The 17767-nt window shown below is 37.1% G+C and overlaps 1 protein-coding gene and 1 long non-coding RNA gene across 9 annotated transcripts in view; both read left to right on the top strand.

The window, feature by feature from the left end:
* Positions 1 to 17767, top strand: part of fbxo44.9 (F-box protein 44, tandem duplicate 9) — a 150586-nt gene that overhangs the window by 106925 nt on the left and 25894 nt on the right. For 3 of the 8 annotated variants that reach the window (XM_052560226.1, XM_052560225.1, XM_052560227.1), the window contains 2 exons: positions 11506 to 11641; positions 11736 to 11857. The exons of 2 other annotated variants lie outside the window; for them this stretch is intronic. In XM_052560226.1, the coding sequence (XP_052416186.1) occupies positions 11506 to 11641; positions 11736 to 11857 (258 nt within the window). Of the gene's footprint in view, positions 1 to 10421; positions 10684 to 10764; positions 10880 to 11014; positions 11111 to 11505; positions 11642 to 11735; positions 11862 to 17767 lie in introns of those variants that run through there. 3 more of the 8 variants (XM_052560232.1, XM_052560233.1, XM_052560236.1) reach the window with 2 other exon arrangements.
* Positions 14753 to 17245, top strand: LOC127961221 (uncharacterized). The gene is made up of 4 exons (XR_008154402.1): positions 14753 to 15144; positions 15251 to 15310; positions 16626 to 16695; positions 16763 to 17245. It is a non-coding gene; the product is annotated as an uncharacterized LOC127961221 (long non-coding RNA).

Genomic DNA, 17767 nt, shown 5'->3' with positions numbered 1-17767 from the left:
AGTATCGATCTGCCCACCTCTATCATTTAGATTTATATATATATATATATATATATATATATATATATATATATATATATATTAGGGCTGTCAAATGATTAAAATTTTTAATCAAATTAATCAGAATTTTCAGTGGATTAATCATGATTAATCACTATTTGCAACTAAACCTGAATCCTAACCATTTTTATTCTGAAATGCATACCAAAAGATAAATAACAGGACACAGATACATAATTTTCATGTATTGATTCATCAATATGTGGTTCTTTTTTTCTGAATTTCAAAAGTTTAACATTTACTTAGATCAAATTTACCTGAGCACTATATCAAACCATGCCATTTAACTACAGATAGTGTAAGAGTTTTAGGTGAACCAGTGGTTAAATATAGCCACATATCTATGAAATTATGCATAGAGAAACTCGAAAGAATGAACTCAGAAACACAAACATGCGCCACAATCACATAAGCGGCACTCTTGTTTTTGGGAGGTGTTCATTTGCTCTGCCACAATACTTTAGGATCGATATTTTCACGTTCTGAAGGCTTCAAGTGCCAGTAAAACCAAGTAAAAATGCATATGCTTTTCCAAACAGCTGTAATTTTCGCTGCATTGCATGTAGGCGTTCTGCGCATGCGCAGTGTGAAACACAGGACGCTATAACACAGTGATCCTCAAATCTGGCTCGCGAGATCCACTTTCCTGCGAAGTTTAGCTCTAACCCTAATCAAACACGCATGAGTTTGCTAATCAGTGTCTTTAGGATCATTAGTAAATCACAGGCAGGTGTGTTTAATTGGAGTCTGCGCTAAACTCTATATGAAACTCGCGAGCCAGATTTGAGGACCACTGCTATAACAGGAAGAAGAAGCTCCAGCGTATCAACTACCAAAGTCGTCTCTGTTTATCGAGCTTGGCATGAATGTATTTGAGAGTAACTGGGGTAAAACCTTAAGCTTCTTCGGTGTTTTCGTCGCGGCGCTCGCCGCTGTTTTTTACTATCTTGAGAATTCAGAGATCGAGGAGACTTTCCTAACCTGAATAATTTGTCACACTGCGCATGCATGAAATGCGTTAAAAAATTTGACGTAATTAACGACAACCAACTAATTAACGGCGTTAACGCGCTATTTTTGACAGCCCTAATATATATATATATATATATATATGACAAAAATAAATTAAACAAGCAAACAAAATGATTACTCACATGTATCTGGTCCACTGATGAAGTCATGGGTCAAGTCAAGTGAATTATTAATCATTTTCTAATAGGCGTCGAATTTAGGAAAAGGGGAATAACCAATGACATTTGAGATAACAACTAAAACAGCAAGCCCCGCCCCACGACTGACAAAAACAAAATTGTTCGCGCGAGCAGAGGTGAGATGATCGAGCGCGAGGATGTGGGTAATGAGCATGCACGCGCGAGGGCTTGTATTGCGCGCGCGCGAGAGAGAGTTTGAAATGAGCTCGCGGGCTCCCGTTTCTTCGCATCCGATTCAGTTTTCCTCTCGCGGAAGCCATATAGCGCGCGCGCCAGCATCAGTTGTATGCTCGGTTATTTTTGTCATTGATTTGCCGTCATACAACATGGGGGCGTGGCAGCATCGACGATTCCATTTTTTAATTCGAAGTTTGAGACTGTGACTTAATTTCGATCGATTTCGATTTAAAATCGAAATCGTGACACCCCTAGTAGTAATGCATGTTGTGTTGTAGAGCAGTCAGCAGCTATTAGCTGTTTAAAATCACCCCTCGTGGCCACGATAACCACAGGTCCGATAATGTGCCAGTGGTGGTAAATCACAACTTAAAACATGTTTTCATAGAAATATTAATTGCTAATGAACTTTAGTAATTGTATAAGGTGACGTGAACAGAGATTTTGGATAAAATATACAGTGAAATACAGTGAAACCACATAATAAATAACCGATCTACAAACATTTTCTAAACTGATGTAAAACACACAATTTGTATTTATTTATTATTATTATTGGTAAGTTAATCTATTTTATATAGTCTATTGTTAATTCTAAAGTAGCCTATTGAATAGTGAAATCATTTAAATTAGTTAAGTTGTTTATTTGCTTCACTTAGGCACTATATTTTTTATTATTAAATATATCTATCTTATCTCTTATTAAAATAATGCTTATGTGTCTGACTGTACACCTTAACCGTAATAAACGAATCGCTAACACTTTAAAATAAGGTTCATTAGTTAACTACATTAATTAACATTAACTAATAATGAACTGCACTTATACAGCAATTGTTCATCTTTGTTCTTGTTAATTTCCACATTTAATAATACTTTATTAAAATCTTGTTAATATTATTGCACTGAACTAACATGAACAAACAATGAACAGCTTTATTTCTATTAACTAACATTAACAAAGATGAATAAATACTGAAACAAATGTATTTCATACTCATTGTTAGTTCATGTTAGTTAATACGCTAATGTTTAATAAATGAACCTAATTGTAATGAATGTTGTTCTCCCGAGGCATGCTGTCACACATCTGACAAGCCACCGTGCGAAACAGAAAACACACGTCGAAAAATTGTGCTTGATACTCATTTCCGCTCACACTTTCCAGACAAGTATTCGATTCCTCCTAGTCTCGTTGGTACTTTTGCGTCCGCTTTCGTTTCAGCGCTGGACGCGGGGGGTATCTGGAGTAGCCTTCGCCATTGTTCGCCATTGAGACCCGCCCTCTTCTGACTCTGATTGGCCGTGATCCTGAATCAAACCAATCAATCCAACGATGGCAGCGAGTATTACCCAATCAGGGGCAGGATAAGACGAGTCTTCACAGAATGCCGGTGGGATGATCTGCATGAGATTCTGCATTGAAGACAACTCCGAAAATACGGGACAAATCCCGTCCCGTATTGATTCAAAATGGGGCGTGCTATTTTATTCTCAAATATGGGACGATTCCGTATTTTAAGGGACGGGTGGCAACCCTACTGGTGACAATCAACGAAATGCATCTTGCTGCAATGCATGCTCAGTAAGACCATAGTTAAAACTCCCAGCATGCACTGCAACATGAGTAAAGTCAACATTGTTGAGGAACATATGAAAAATGTTCATGTCTAAAAGTCATACCCAATACATTTTTTTCTCCCAATATTTAAACATTATGGTGGCATTTGTTTAGTAGGACTTTTTAAATGTCAGTTCAATAATCCAAAGAAAGATAATTGTATAATGATTATTCAGATGATTTAAAAGCATAAAGTGTAAGATAATTTGCTTGATCTTTTAATTCAGTGATACATAAATGCTTAACTGTTTACTGCAAAACAATATTTTGCAATCAATTAAAAGCATATTACTTTTGAATTATTAACAGGGTTAAGAGCCCAACTAAAGCAAACACTGATCTCCATGATGGTGGCCATTTTAATTAATAAAACATCCACAGCTGATCCTATGTAATTCTCAATAACTCCAGGTGTTCATCACTAATACACAATCATTATTAAATTAGTCACTTCATTATCTCATAAAATTTTACTCTTTGATTTGGGATTTGACTGGAGACTTATTTGTGACTTGAAAGGAATAACTTACCCTGCATCTCAATGTGCCTGCTTATACTATGCTCTTAAAGTAATAACCCTTTTGGTGAAGAAAAAGTACACACTTTTGAGTATGTAGCAGAAGAGTAGGCAAGCTTTGGGACATATAATAAAGTCATACAAATTGTGTCTTTAAAGGACTGCACCTGTTACATGCACCCTGTCACTATAAATTGGCCTGTCAATCATCTTGCCACAATAAACATCCTCCACATTTCATTTAATTTAACTTCCTACAGTACTGGAGAGAAAATGAGTAGCTTGTTGATCTGCCAGTCACGGGTCTTTTATGCAGAGAAACTGGGCATGATGATAATAAAATATAACACGGATAACAATAAATTAACATTTTTCACCAGGTTAAATGCTGATTATTAGGAACTCAAACCCCTTATTTTAAACCTTTCTACCTAACTGTTGATCATGTGCATCCACCATGTTAGTAGTTTTTCTAACGCGTTTTGTGTTTTTTAGTTCTGGACTGAATCCTTCACCAAAGTGCAATGGATTGTGGGCAATTTTAGCCATTAGAGTGTGCACTGATCCACTCTTCCAAAATTGACCTCAAAGTGTAGACTATCCAGGGTCTTTTGGCATACTACAGGTGGTGGTCATATAATTAGTATATTATCAAAAAGTTGATTTATTTTACTAATTCCAGTCAAAAAACTTGTAAATTATATTCATTCATCACACACAGATTGATATTTTTCAAATGTTTATTTCTTTTAATTTTGAGGATTATAACTGACAACTAATGAAAATCCCAAATTCAGTATCTCAGAAAATTAGAATATTACTTAAGACCAATACAAATCATTTTTTTTTTAGAAATCCTGGCCAACTGAAAAGTATGAACATGAAAAGTATGAGCATGTAAAGCACTCAATACTTATTTGGGGCTCCTTTTAGCTGAATTACTGCAGCAAAGCGGAGTGGCATGGAGTTGATCAGTCTGTGGCACTGCTCAGGTGTTATGAGAGCCCAGGTTGCTCTGATAGTGGCCTTCAGCTCTTCTGCATTCTTGGGTCTGGCATATCGCATCTTCCTCTTCCCAATATCCCACAGATTTTCTATGGAGTTAAGGCCAGGCGAGTTAACCAGTTAACAACAGGGATACCATGGTCCTTAAACCAGGTACTGGTAGCTTTGGCACTGTGTGCAGTAGGGCTGTAGCTATCGATTATTTTAGTAATCGAGTATTCTACCAAAAATTCCATCGATTAATCGAGTAATCGGATAAAATGTGTTTTTGCTTAATTAAAGTGCAATATTAATTATGCAAGAGAAAATAAGACTCCTGGGTCTCTTAAAATGAACAACTAAGTTTCCTTTTTTATAATTTTTTTTTTTTCATTTTAAATGCATAAAATGCAATGCATACATCAAAAATAAACATTTAGTTATTACCAATTGTTTCTCTGTCTGTACTTGTACTGTGAACAATGACAATAAAGTTGACAGATGAATTAAGTGCATTTAAGTGCCATTCAGTTGGGGTTTAAAATAAAGCATTTTCTGAGATGCACATTAAACATTAAACACATAAAACATTCATTTAATTTATCTTTTAATTATTAAAAATTAAGCAAACTTAACTTTTTGGTAAACAAAGGGGATTTACTATTAAAAATAAAACATGAAAGAAATGTTGTGTGATTAAACCTTAAAAAACAGACCTTTATTTTGACGGCTTGACTTACCTTTACAGTTCTGTGTGTGATGTGACGCTAGTTTTACTCTCAAATCAAATGGTCAAATGCTCATGAAGTGACTGTCAGAGCAGTTGGCTTATTTAGTGAGACAGCACGCGCGTTTCAGTGTGTGTGATAAAGGAACTCGCGCTTCTGCTCCATTCATTAACAGAGACACGCAGAACATGCAGGATTGATATTTAAATAGACTGTTCCGGCTTAATATTTACAGATATTAGTCCATATCGTGATTTGATGTAACTGCAATGACCTATTTTTGATTAATTCATTCAAAATCTGGCAAATTCCGTGCCATTCCGCGTTAAACTGTAAAATCCGTTTTTATGACTGGATTCCGCGATTCCCTCCGCGTTTTCTGCATCGCGGTAATCATAGGGCCCTAGTTGTGGAATGTCAGCTCTATCTTGCAATGGACTATCTTTACGTTTGTCCGCGCCCTCAAATCAAAACACTGCTGACTCCTTGCATTATGCGATTTCAGACTCCGCGCTTGTGTCTCCTTCCGCTTTGTGGGTAACGTAAACTCGCTGTGTCACAAGCATTGCGAAAGAACCTGACGTGAGATTTAAAATAAATTAAAAGAGGCTTCGAGGCAGAGGAATTTGCCTCGATCATTTTTTGTAATCGATTAACTCGAGTTACTCGAGGAATCGTTTCAGCCCTAGTGTGCAGGTGCCAAGTCCTGTTGGAAAATGAAATCTGCATCTCCATAAAGTTGGTCAGCAGCAGGAAGCATGAAGTGCTCCAAAACTTCCTGGTATAAGGATGTGTTGACCTTGGACCTCAGAAAACATAGTGGACCAATACCAGCAGATGACATGGCACCCCAAACCATCACGGACTGTGGAAACTTTACACTGTACCTCAAGCAACATGGATTGTGTGCCTCTCCGCTCTTCCTCCAGACTCTGGGACCCTGATTACCAAAGGAAATGCAAAATTTAATTTAATCAGAGAACATAACTTTGGACCACTCAGCTACGTCTGTGTGTAGTGGTTCTTGAAGCACTGACTCCAGCTGCAGTCCACTTTTTGTGAATATCCCTCACATTTTTCAATGGGTTTTGCTCCCCGTTGGATTGCAACCTTGTAGTGGTCGGGGAGCTTGTGTATCTCAATGACCCCTAGAGCTATACCAGCGGGAGGTTTAACTCCTGGTAGGGCCACCCATGCTGGACAGGTCAAAGGGTAGAGGCCAGACAAAGAGCAATCCACTGGTCCTCCAGGTTGGAGGTTTAGCACAGGGCTAACAACTCTGTCTTGTAAAAACAAGCACGTTACGGAAACAGCAACAGAAGGAATCGACGCTACTGGGCATGATGGACTTCCAGGGCTATCGTCAGATGCTTGGATGAACGCCATTGGTGAAAGCCGAAAGGAAGCCAGTGACAGGAAGGTGGAAATTCTGAATGCCAAACTTAAGACTAGGATAGGATTTTGGAATGTAAGAACAATGTACGATACAGGCAAATTAGCACAAGTGATATCAGAGATGAGAAGATACAACATAGATATACTTGGAGTAAGTGAAAGTAGATGGACAGGATCAGGGAGACTCATAACAAGCACAGGGGAAACAGTGCTGTACTCAGGAAGAGATGACCACCAACATAGGGAAGGAGTAGCCATCATTCTAAAGAAAGGAGTAGAAAAGAGATTGATAGAGTGGAAACCTGTCAACAGTAGGCTCATGAAGATAAGGCTAAGGGGGAAGCAAATTAACACAACTATCATCCAGTGCTATGCTCCAACAAATGACAACGATGACACTAGGAAGGATGAATTCTACGAACAACTGCAGGCTGTACTGGAAACTACACCCAGACATGACATGAGGATAGTGATGGGGGACCTAAACGCCAAAATGGGAAACAACAACACAGAACACGACAGGGCGATGGGAAGGGAAGGCTGTGGTGTCATGAATGAGAATGGGGAGAGGTTAGCAGAGTTTTGCACCATGCATGACCTCGTTATTGGGGGAACCTTGTTCCAACACAAGGTCATTCACAAACTAACATGGCACTCTCCAAATGGAAAGGATCAAAATCAAATAGATCATCTCATGATAAATGGCACATGGAGACGCTCTTTACTTGATGTTAAGGTCAAACGAGGAGCAGACGTTGGTAGTGATCACCACCTAGTCACAGCTGTGCTGAGAATAAAGCTTAAGAAAACAGGAAGCAGAAAAACAGCCAGAAAGCAATTTGATGTCGGAAAGCTAAATGACACAAAGGTCAGAGGTTATTTTGTGCTACAACTAAAGAACAGATTTCAAGCATTAGCAGATATGTTGGATCATACAGAGCCAAAATCAGATGATATCAACACTATGTGGGAACAGACCAAAACAACCTATGTGAAGACCAGTGAAGCCTGTCTTGGATACAAGCACAAGGAAAAGAAGGAATGGTTAAGTGATGACACATGGCAAACTGTAGAAAATAGAAGGGCCTTAAAGAAGAAAGTAAATGAGGCGAAGTCTGAACGGCTTAAAGAAAAATACAGGAAACAATACCAAGAAACAAACAAAGTAGTGCGAAGGAAAGCTAGAGCAGACAAGCGGGCATATCTAGAAAATCTTGCAAGTCAAGCAGAAGAGGCAGCTAGGAAAGGGGAGCAAGGAAAAGTCTACAAGATCACTAAAATAGTGAGTGGCAAACACAGACGAACAACTGAAGCACCAATAGTAGACAAAAAGGGTCAGCTATTGACAACTGAGTCACAACAAGAAGCCCGATGGGCAGAGCACTTTCAGGAAATTCTAAACAGACCACCACCCACAACAGAACCAAATATCCAGCATGCAGAGAATGACCTGGACATTAGCATTGAACCACCAACAAAGGAAGAAATTGTCTCAGCCATTAAATCCCAAAAAAATAGAAAAGCCCCTGGCCAAGATAACCTGAATGCAGAGCTTTTTAAAGCAGACCCAGATCTCGCCTCCAAAATACTTCAACCACTATTCAAAACCATCTGGGAGGGAAAAGAAATACCTGATGACTGGTCAGAAGGAATTATCATAAAGATACCAAAGAAGGGCAACTTGAGAGATTGTAATAAATGGCGCGGAATTACACTCCTATCGATACCAAGCAAAATCATGGCAAAAATCATTGAGCAGCGTCTTACAGAGGCAGTGGATAAGAAACTCACGAATGAACAGGCAGGATTCCGTAAGGAGAGGGGCTGTATTGATCAAATATTTGCACTTCGTAACATCATAGAACAATGCACAGAATGGCAGAGGCAAATATACATCAATTTTATCGACTTTGAAAAGGCATTCGATAGTATACACCGAGAAGGCCTCTGGAACATCTTAAGGTTGTATGGAATTCCACAACACATAGTGGACCTCATCAAGACCTTCTATGCCAACTTTAAATGCCGAGTGGGAAGCAGTAGCCTGGTGTTCCAGGTAAAGACAGGAGTCAGACAAGGATGTGTGATGTCAGCATTGCTCTTTAACATCGTTATCGACTGGGTGATGCGCCACACAACAGAAGACCAAACAAGAGGTATACGATGGACCCTCTTCTCAGCATTGGAAGACCTTGATTTTGCTGATGATCTGGCTCTTGTCTCACACACTCACCAACACATGCAAGAGAAAACATCACGTCTCAGCTACTTTGCACAGCAAGTTGGCCTGAAAATAAACCAGAAAAAATCTGAAGTGATGGCGCTAAACATCTCAGATCCATTACCAATATATTTAAATGGAGAAGCTCTATTAACAACAATTGAGTTCACCTATCTTGGGAGTATTGTAAAATATGATGGGGGTGCACATAATGACATTAAAAATAGAATAAACAAAGCCAGAAATGCATTCAGAATGCTAAACAACATCTGGAAGTCTCAGCAATACAGAAACAAGACAAAACTAAAAAAAAACTCAAATTATATCAGAGCTGCGTTCTATCCACTCTTCTGTATGGCGCAGAATGCTGGAGAATGACAGAAAATGACATACGTCAACTGTCAGTCTTCCACACAAGGAGTCTGAGAAGAATCTGTCGGATTTTTTGGCCAAGCAAGATATCAAACAAGGATCTGTTAACAAGATGTCAACAAGACAGCATGGCAAACATCATAACAAAGCGGCGCTGGAACTGGATTGGACATGTTTTGAGAAGAGAACACGACAGCATCCCAAGAGTAGCCCTTCATTGGACACCCGAAGGCAGAAGAAAGAGAGGACGACCCAAGATCACCTGGCGTCGCACAGTAGAAGAAGAAATTAAATCTATGAACCTGACATGGGGAGATATCCAGAAAAAAGCCCAGAATCGACCAGAGTGGAGAACCTTCGTTGCTGCCCTACATGCCAGAGGCATAATGGGCAGTAATTAAAAATTAAAAAAATTAATTAATTTGTTTCACAGTCCACTCCAGGGTGCATTTATCCCTATTGCTTGTACACTCTTTTTCTACCACATCTTTTCCTTCCTTTCGCCTCTCTATTAATGTGCTTGGACACAGAGCTCTGTGAACAGCCAGCCTCTTTTGCAATGACCTTTTGTGTCTTGCCCTCCTTGTAAAAGGTGTCAATGGTCTTCTTCTGGACAAATGTCAAGTCAGCAGTCTTCCCCATGATTGTGTAGCCTACAGAACTAGACTGAGAGACCATTAAAAGGGTTTCCAGGTGTTTTGGGTTAATTAGCTGATTAGAGTGTGGCACCAGGTGTCTGCAATATTGAACCTTTTCATGATATTCTTATTTTCTGAGATACTGAATTTGTGAGTTGTCAGTTACAATCATTCAAATTAAAAGAAATAAACATTTGAAATATATCAGTCTGTGTGTAATGAATTAATATTAATTAATTAATTATAATATACAAGTTTCACTTTTTGAATGGAATTAACTTTTTGATGATATTCTAATTATATGACCAGCACCTGTATATTTTACTTTAATTATATGGCTTTTGTCTGGCAGCTGTCTGGCAGCTTTAACAGTTTTTAAAAGGTTGTTCCCAGCTTGCTTTACATAGGACTAGATAAGGAGAATAAATGTTTAAAATTTTGTTTTCACCGGGTAAAGTAGTTAGAACTGAAAGGCAATCTTTTTTTCCCTCTGTCAGTGTTCAGGTCAGCAGTCAGCTGTTCCTCTGGCTGTGGTTGAGGAGATCTTAATGAACCTGCCAGCACATCAGGTGGTCCAAGTCTGTCGGTTGGTGTGTCATGAGTGGAAGGAGCTGGTGGACAGTGCTGCACACTGGAGAGTGCGCTGTCGGAGAGAGGGGCTCCAGCCGAATGATGCTTCCAGATCCCCAGAGGACTGGTGCCAGTTTTACTTTCTATCTAAGTTCAGACGTAACCTGCTCAAGAATCCCAGAGCTGATGGTAGGACACATTAGGATTGTACAATAAGCATCACTATAATGAATTTTGCAACTGGTGTCTCTTCTCTGATGTGTTTATTAGATGGAATTCAAGAATGGGAGATTGTACAGAATGGAGCTGACAACTGGGCAACAGAGTTGAACAGAATACCGTTTCCAGACAACACAGTCACCAAATGTTTTGTAACATCTAATAGGTTGTTAACATGTTTGATATTTTAGATCTTTCAAGAAAGTTTTGAGCTCAATTTATTTCAGTCGATGTTCTATGAAGATGAACCAAATACCAAGCCAATCCACACGTGAATCACCCAACTCAACTTTGTCCTCAGTCAATGTTTTAAGGAGCAGACGATTGATCTGAAGAAGGAAGGCTACAGTGAGGCTTTCATGGATCAACTGCGACCTCATATCAAAATATCAGACTGGTGAGCATTCAGTCAAACTTCCACAGTATCCTAGATGGTAGATTATGTCGTTATTTACTCCCTTGTTCATGGCATTTTAAACCTGTGTGATTTCTTTTAACAAAAGAAGATATTTTGAAAAAATGCTTCTGTGTTGTTGTTTTCTTTGTCCATATGATGAAAATTAACTGAGTCTAATATTTAACACGATCAACTTTCAAAACTTTTTCTTTCATGTTCTGCAAAAGGCCGAAAGTCACACAGGTTTGGAATGACACGAGTGAGTTTAAACGATAACAGTTTTCATTTTTTAAGATGAACTATCCCTCTAAAAAGAAAGTACCAGTGTTAAATCATATTCTAATGAAAACATAATTTTTGTAGAGAGCCACATTTATTTGATGTCTTATCTGCAGGTATACCCCACTCTCGGATTATGGAAGTCAGTATCAGTTGTCTGTATATTTGCTTGATCAGGAGAAGAATCCCATCAGAACCTATCATCCTTATAAAATTTTCTTTCAAAGTGGGAACGATTATCCATGGTGTCAAGTAAGTAGAATAACACTGACAGTCCAGTTATTCCCCCGTAATCAAGATACTAGTCAAAGCTTAACTGTCCTGAGTTTGTTCTGCTTTATTTCAGATCAGCTACGTTTTTAGGAATTATAGACCTGGGGTTCGGTTTATCCGTTTCACTCATGGAGGGGGATGGTCTGGAATACGGATTACTAACAGTAGTGTGGAAATCTGTCCGGCTGCAGAGAGGTAGTGTTTTCTAGATTGATTTTTTACATTCCTAAATTTAACAGACACAAAAGTGACCTTCAGGTAAGGAATTCTAATGTGTCTTTAGGAGATCACCTCACAAAGCTTTATTATACTATAGATGTATTCTGTTCCAATAAAGATACTGTTATATAAAGGACCCTAGCTGACAACTAGAACTACATCCAAAGACACGTACTATTTAGGGTACCAAAATCACGATACCAGTAATTTTATGCAACGAGAACAATGATCACTATTCTCGATATCAGAGCAAATACTAATATTTGTCAAATTAATGTGTTAAAACTCCAAGTTTATTAAAGACAAATAAACAGTCTGTAATAAAAGAAAAAAAAATGGGTCAGGGGGTAGAAAAATATAGAAATTAAATTAAGAGTGCATTGTTTTTTTTAAATATATCTGTCTAATAGAAATAAGAAATAGTACAGAAATGTAATAAAGTTATCAACTGTAAAATAAAACTTCACTGTTCAAATTAAATCTAAATATTTTTGTTAAAGCTACAAAAGTGAGGTGGAAAGGGCCGGGTCAAGAAAAGCACCACAAGGTGGGATTTGATCCCAGGTGGCCTGAACACAACAAATTTTGTGGATAAATGAATATACAAATCCATAAACATTGTCAGGAAAGTTACAAAATAAAACAGTACATAGTACATCTCTGTAATTACATCTCAATGTATATGTCTAGATTATGAAATATTGCTGTCAGACACTGTTTTTATCTATATGTTTACTCAGAACTTGTATTCAAATTGCAAACCCTCGCAGAGATAATTAATTACCACAGAGCCACGATATTTTTTATATCTTTTTTTAAGGAATGAGGCTGATCACACTGCCATTATATGTACATTTTTTAACATTTCTGCTGTTATGTTTGATGAAAGAAAGAAGGGAATAATTTTTTGTCACTTAAATAACCTAAAGGTTAATCAGTCTCTCCAGGATTTCACAATTTTTTTTTGGTGATTTTTGCGATCAAAATGACTGATTTTGCTGTGGCTGTGGCTTGTAGAATAAGTTGTAAGCTTTAACTCTGATAACTCATTAAATCCATGAAATGAAAGCGATAGAAAACGAGGAGTTGGTGTCCCACACATTTAATGGCTGGTACACGGCAACGTGCTCTTCTCACACATGAGAGATTAACTCTTTCTTGGCATTACAAATAAAGTAAAGACAAAATAATAACAAGGTGGCAGAGCAAACTTATCATCCAAAGTGGTCCTCACGTATAGTCTCATGCTAAACAACGATATTTAATGTATCTGCATTATAGTAAGGGTAGGTTTAGAGTTGGGTTAGGTGTAGACTTTAATAAAAATGCAATCTAATTGGTAGAAAATGATATTTATTGTTGGTTTTCCTGTAGCTGTATCCCTTCTAGCTACAACCATGAATATAACACATAATTACTGTATTTAATGTACTGTAAGTGTAGGTTTAGGCTTGTGGTAGGTGTAGATGTTTTAATAAACCACACTGTTAGACTTTGCCGCAATTTTACAGTAACTTACCGCAAAAAAGCCCAGTAAAATACCATTTATATTATTTACGGTAAACTACTGTAATATGCACTGCATTGTGGGTATTTTGTATGAATTTTACAGTAACTTACTGTATATGGTAATTTACAGTACTTTACTGTTTACGCAAAAGCAGTAGTGCTACTGTAAATGAAGAAGACAGATTTCTATACATACAATTAAATTGTAATCACTGCCTTTGTCATTGTGTCCACAACTTGTATTTTAGGCCTATTAAAATGTCATATGATAATGTTTTATAGTTTTTTCTGTCTTGTTCTGCAGATGAAAATCATAAAATCATTCTCATTTCACACACTGGATGTTAATTTTAATAGTAGCATTTTCTCCAATAAAAAACAACAACAACAACAACAACAACAACAACAATAATAATAATAATAATAAACGGAGCAGAAACAATAGGGTCCTCTCACCATTGGTGCTCGGGCCCTAATAATAATAGTAATGGACAACTGGTTCCCATAGAGGCAAATTAGGCATTTTTTTGTTTTATTTTTATGCCAGGTAAAAGAGCACAGGTGTGGTGATATTTAAATAGCAATAATAATAATAATAATAATAATTATAATAACTTTGCTTAAACCTCACAAATTTTAAATTGTTGCTCACGTGCAAAGCCCCACGCAACAACCTGGCAGAATGTAAACTGATGTTTGTGTGACGTGTTGAGTGCGAGTAAAACTGACGTCTCTCATAGTGGATCACTACCTAGACGCCAGCTGCGAGATTTTCTGAGGTAAGTACCTTTTACTTAACAAATTTATTTTATAAGTTACTTTAACAACGTAAACCATTACCAATATCAGTTAAATATAGCTAAATTTATGAAGAAAGTAAATAATACAATCTAATAGGCTATTATTAACAGGACAGTCTGAAGGAACTTTTAGTTTTCCTCAAAAACTGCCGCTTTCATATCCCATTATGTCATACAGTTAACTGACTGCCTTTTCCAGTTGGACCCAATGTAGTATTTACACAAACAATGGTTTTCCGTATTTTTTTAAGACCAGTTATGGTATATTTTACTCGTCATTTAAATGAATGCCGTTAAATGTGTGTGACGTTAGGCTATTTAAAGTAACGTTGGCGCGAATTCTCAAACGCACTCTCTCGCAGTCTCTCTCCCCCAGTCCAACGCAAGCAAGAGCACACACTCAATTGATACTGAAATAATGTATTGGCGCAATAGATTTGGCAAACGCTTCAGTGTATATTAGTGCTTATTTGTGTTCACTCTCTGGAGAATGGCAAATTAATCTTACAACGCGTTTTGCTGCGGTGAACATCAATGTAGCCATTCACAGACATAACGTTAACGTTAGTTGTCTGGTCTCTTGAACGCAATGACCTATCAAAGGTGTTCAAGTTAGTCAGAATCTACTCACTGCTCATAACGCCATTTCAATTCAGTTCCGAATTATGCAGGCTCGCGAATCCTCTCATCAACAAAGTCTAGACAAGATGTAAGAGGTTTTTTTGACCGACAGCCAATTCAATGCTGCAAACTGTCTGGTTCACCGTGCGATTCACTCTGCACGTGACAGAAATATGACATGTTAAAATAGTAACGCTTTTAAAGCAATGTAAAGGCAGACCAATAGATTAACTGAAACATATTAATTGCAAAATATTTTAGATATTCTATGCTAATTATTGGTTAAACTGATATTCTTCTCCCTTTTTTCAGTGTTGATTGTCATCTGATTGTGTAAGTGATCCCAGATCTGTGATTTAACATGTTCATATAGTCATTAGCAAATAATCATTGACGAAAAATAATGTTTCTTCTTTTTCTCTTTTCCCTGTGTCAACAGGAGCTAACTACAGCCCAAAGGCTCTTTTAAGAGCCACAAGCACTGAGGATCTTTGACTTTGTAAGTACATGTTTTGACTATCAGATGCATTACGTGATTAACATATTGTAATGCATAACTTGCAGGGCTTTACACTTACATTTCCTTTTAGGAGCACTTAGGTCATTTTTTTTTTTTTATCTAACCTTAATAAAAATTAAATAAAAAATAAAGTAAAACCCTGCCCTCTATTTAATATTCAGTTTCACATGGAAATACTTCACAACACTGGAGAAAAGTTTCTGTTCACTGGGACTTTAATGAGGCTCTGAAGGGGCAAGAATGCATTTAAATTTATGATAACAATATGCTATGAGTTTAATGTTTTAAATGGAAGGTTTTGAATATACAAATATTAAATGGTTTAAATAACTGAAAAAATACTTTAAAAATTAAACTAAAACTGCCAGTAGGGGACGGCAAGTCATTGTCTTTGTCACTGAATGATTCATTCAGTCAGTTCATTCAAATGGCAGATTTATTCAGGAACAAAGCAAGCGACTTTTTGAATGGGTCATTGACTCACTAAATTTGTTTGAAAAGGCAGATTCATTCATAAACGAAACACCGCTGTGTAGTAGTGGGAAGTTTGGATCATTTTACTGACTCGGATATTTGAGTCTCGTTCAGCAAAATTAAACAATCTTTTTCGAGTCATTTCGTTCATTTCGGAATAATATAAATAAAATGGTATGTTAAATATCCCAACACATCTAGAACTTACGAAAATGTTGATTACATTAGTAAAAAGAATACAAAATAAACTATAGGTTAATGCAGCCAAAGCCAAATAATAAGAAACCAAAATGTTTTATTAATGATTAGTTGTTAGGTCTTAAGTTCAGGCTATTGTAGTCTGACTCTGTTAGTTCACCTCACCTCCTGATCTGAGGCGTTCTTTCCTTTGCAACTTCATATTTATCACGTTTGTTCTAGTTTGTTTAGTTGTCTGCTCGTCAGTGTCTGACTCTGATCTGTCTGCTGGCCTGTGCCATGTGTGAAACAGAAACGATTAGTTAATCTTTTTGAGTCTCGGGTTCAGGTCTGAGTCTTTTGTTCTTCCTCAGTCCCATAGAGGATATGCTGTCAATACCGGAAAGAGAAATGATTCGTTCATCTCTCGAGTCTTCGGGTTTGAGTCCTTCGTTCTTTTGTCACATGACCGCTGGTATCTCACATCACAACATTAGATTCGTATTATTGACTGCGTCTGACTGTATATTGTTTTATATTTAGGAATTCAAATACAAAATATTTGCAATAAACATTATCTGAAAAATAAAAGTTCCATCTATATATCATTCAATATCTGAGAATCTTTTTTTTTTTCTTTCAGCCAACCTCAACCAAGATGTCGGTTGAGCAGGAGATGACATTGCCTACCACACCACAGGTGATCATGCTAGGTATGAGAAATAATTGTTGAGAATTCTATTACAAGAAACAATTTAGCTGAAGATGCCTTTGTTTTAGGGAGTAGTCTGCTGTTTGCAACCTACTGGATGGTCAGAATTGAGGGGAAGGTCTTCTATGAAGCTAACCAACTTCATAACTTTGCCAGTGCTTTCCCTGTCTTTTTCGGCTCCTTTTATGTGTTCAATCTGGAGTATCAGGAGCCAGCATCCACTACGCTGGAGACGGTACAGAGGTGAGTAATTCACCACAAAAAAACGTATGTTACTTATGGATTAGTTAACCCAAAATTAAATTTAATGTATATCATGTATTCACACCCCATGTCATTCCAAACCTGTATGACTTTCTTTTGTGTAATACAAAAAGAAGATAATTTGAAGAATGTTGATCGTATATATATAGTATTTTCCGGACTATAAGTCGCACTTTTTTTCATAGTTTGGCTGGTCCTGCGACTTATAGTCAGGTGCGACTTATTTATCAAAATTAATTTGACATGAACCGAGAGAGATGAACCAAGAGAAAACATTACCGTATCCAGCCGCGAGAGGGCGCTCTAAATAAATGCAACTTATAGTCCAGTGCGACTTATATATGTTTTTTTTCCTCGTCATGACGTATTTTTGGACTGATGCGAGTTATATCTTATATCTGGTGCTGGTGCTACAATCTGTAGAACTTGCTGTGTGAGTGTGTTACTCCAAGGATGTAATTTTTTTTTTTTTTTTTTTTTCCCTTTCTCCCTGTTTCTCTCTCTACATACCATTTGCAGAAAGGAATTGATGCCACCTGACACCAGTGATCTGCTGTGATTGGTGGAGTAGAAGTTTGGAACTGTTTCTGAAGTGTATTTTTATTGTGATTTTTTTATTTTATTTGTTTTGTTTTGTTTTGTAACTTAGTTTTGTTTTAATTAGATTATTTGTTTAAAATAAAATATTTTGTTTGACAAAAAAGCACAATAAAGAATATGTCGATGTACATGGACTCAAGTCACTTTTTTGGGAATTTGTTAAATTCAATAGCATTAATGTAAAATATAAATATTAAAATATTTTTAAT

Source organism: Carassius gibelio, chromosome B7 (genome assembly GCF_023724105.1).
Source record: "Carassius gibelio isolate Cgi1373 ecotype wild population from Czech Republic chromosome B7, carGib1.2-hapl.c, whole genome shotgun sequence".
Lineage (NCBI taxonomy): Eukaryota > Metazoa > Chordata > Actinopteri > Cypriniformes > Cyprinidae > Carassius > Carassius gibelio.
Note: the sequence above shows the minus strand (reverse complement) of the source record. Positions and strands in the feature narration are given on the sequence as shown.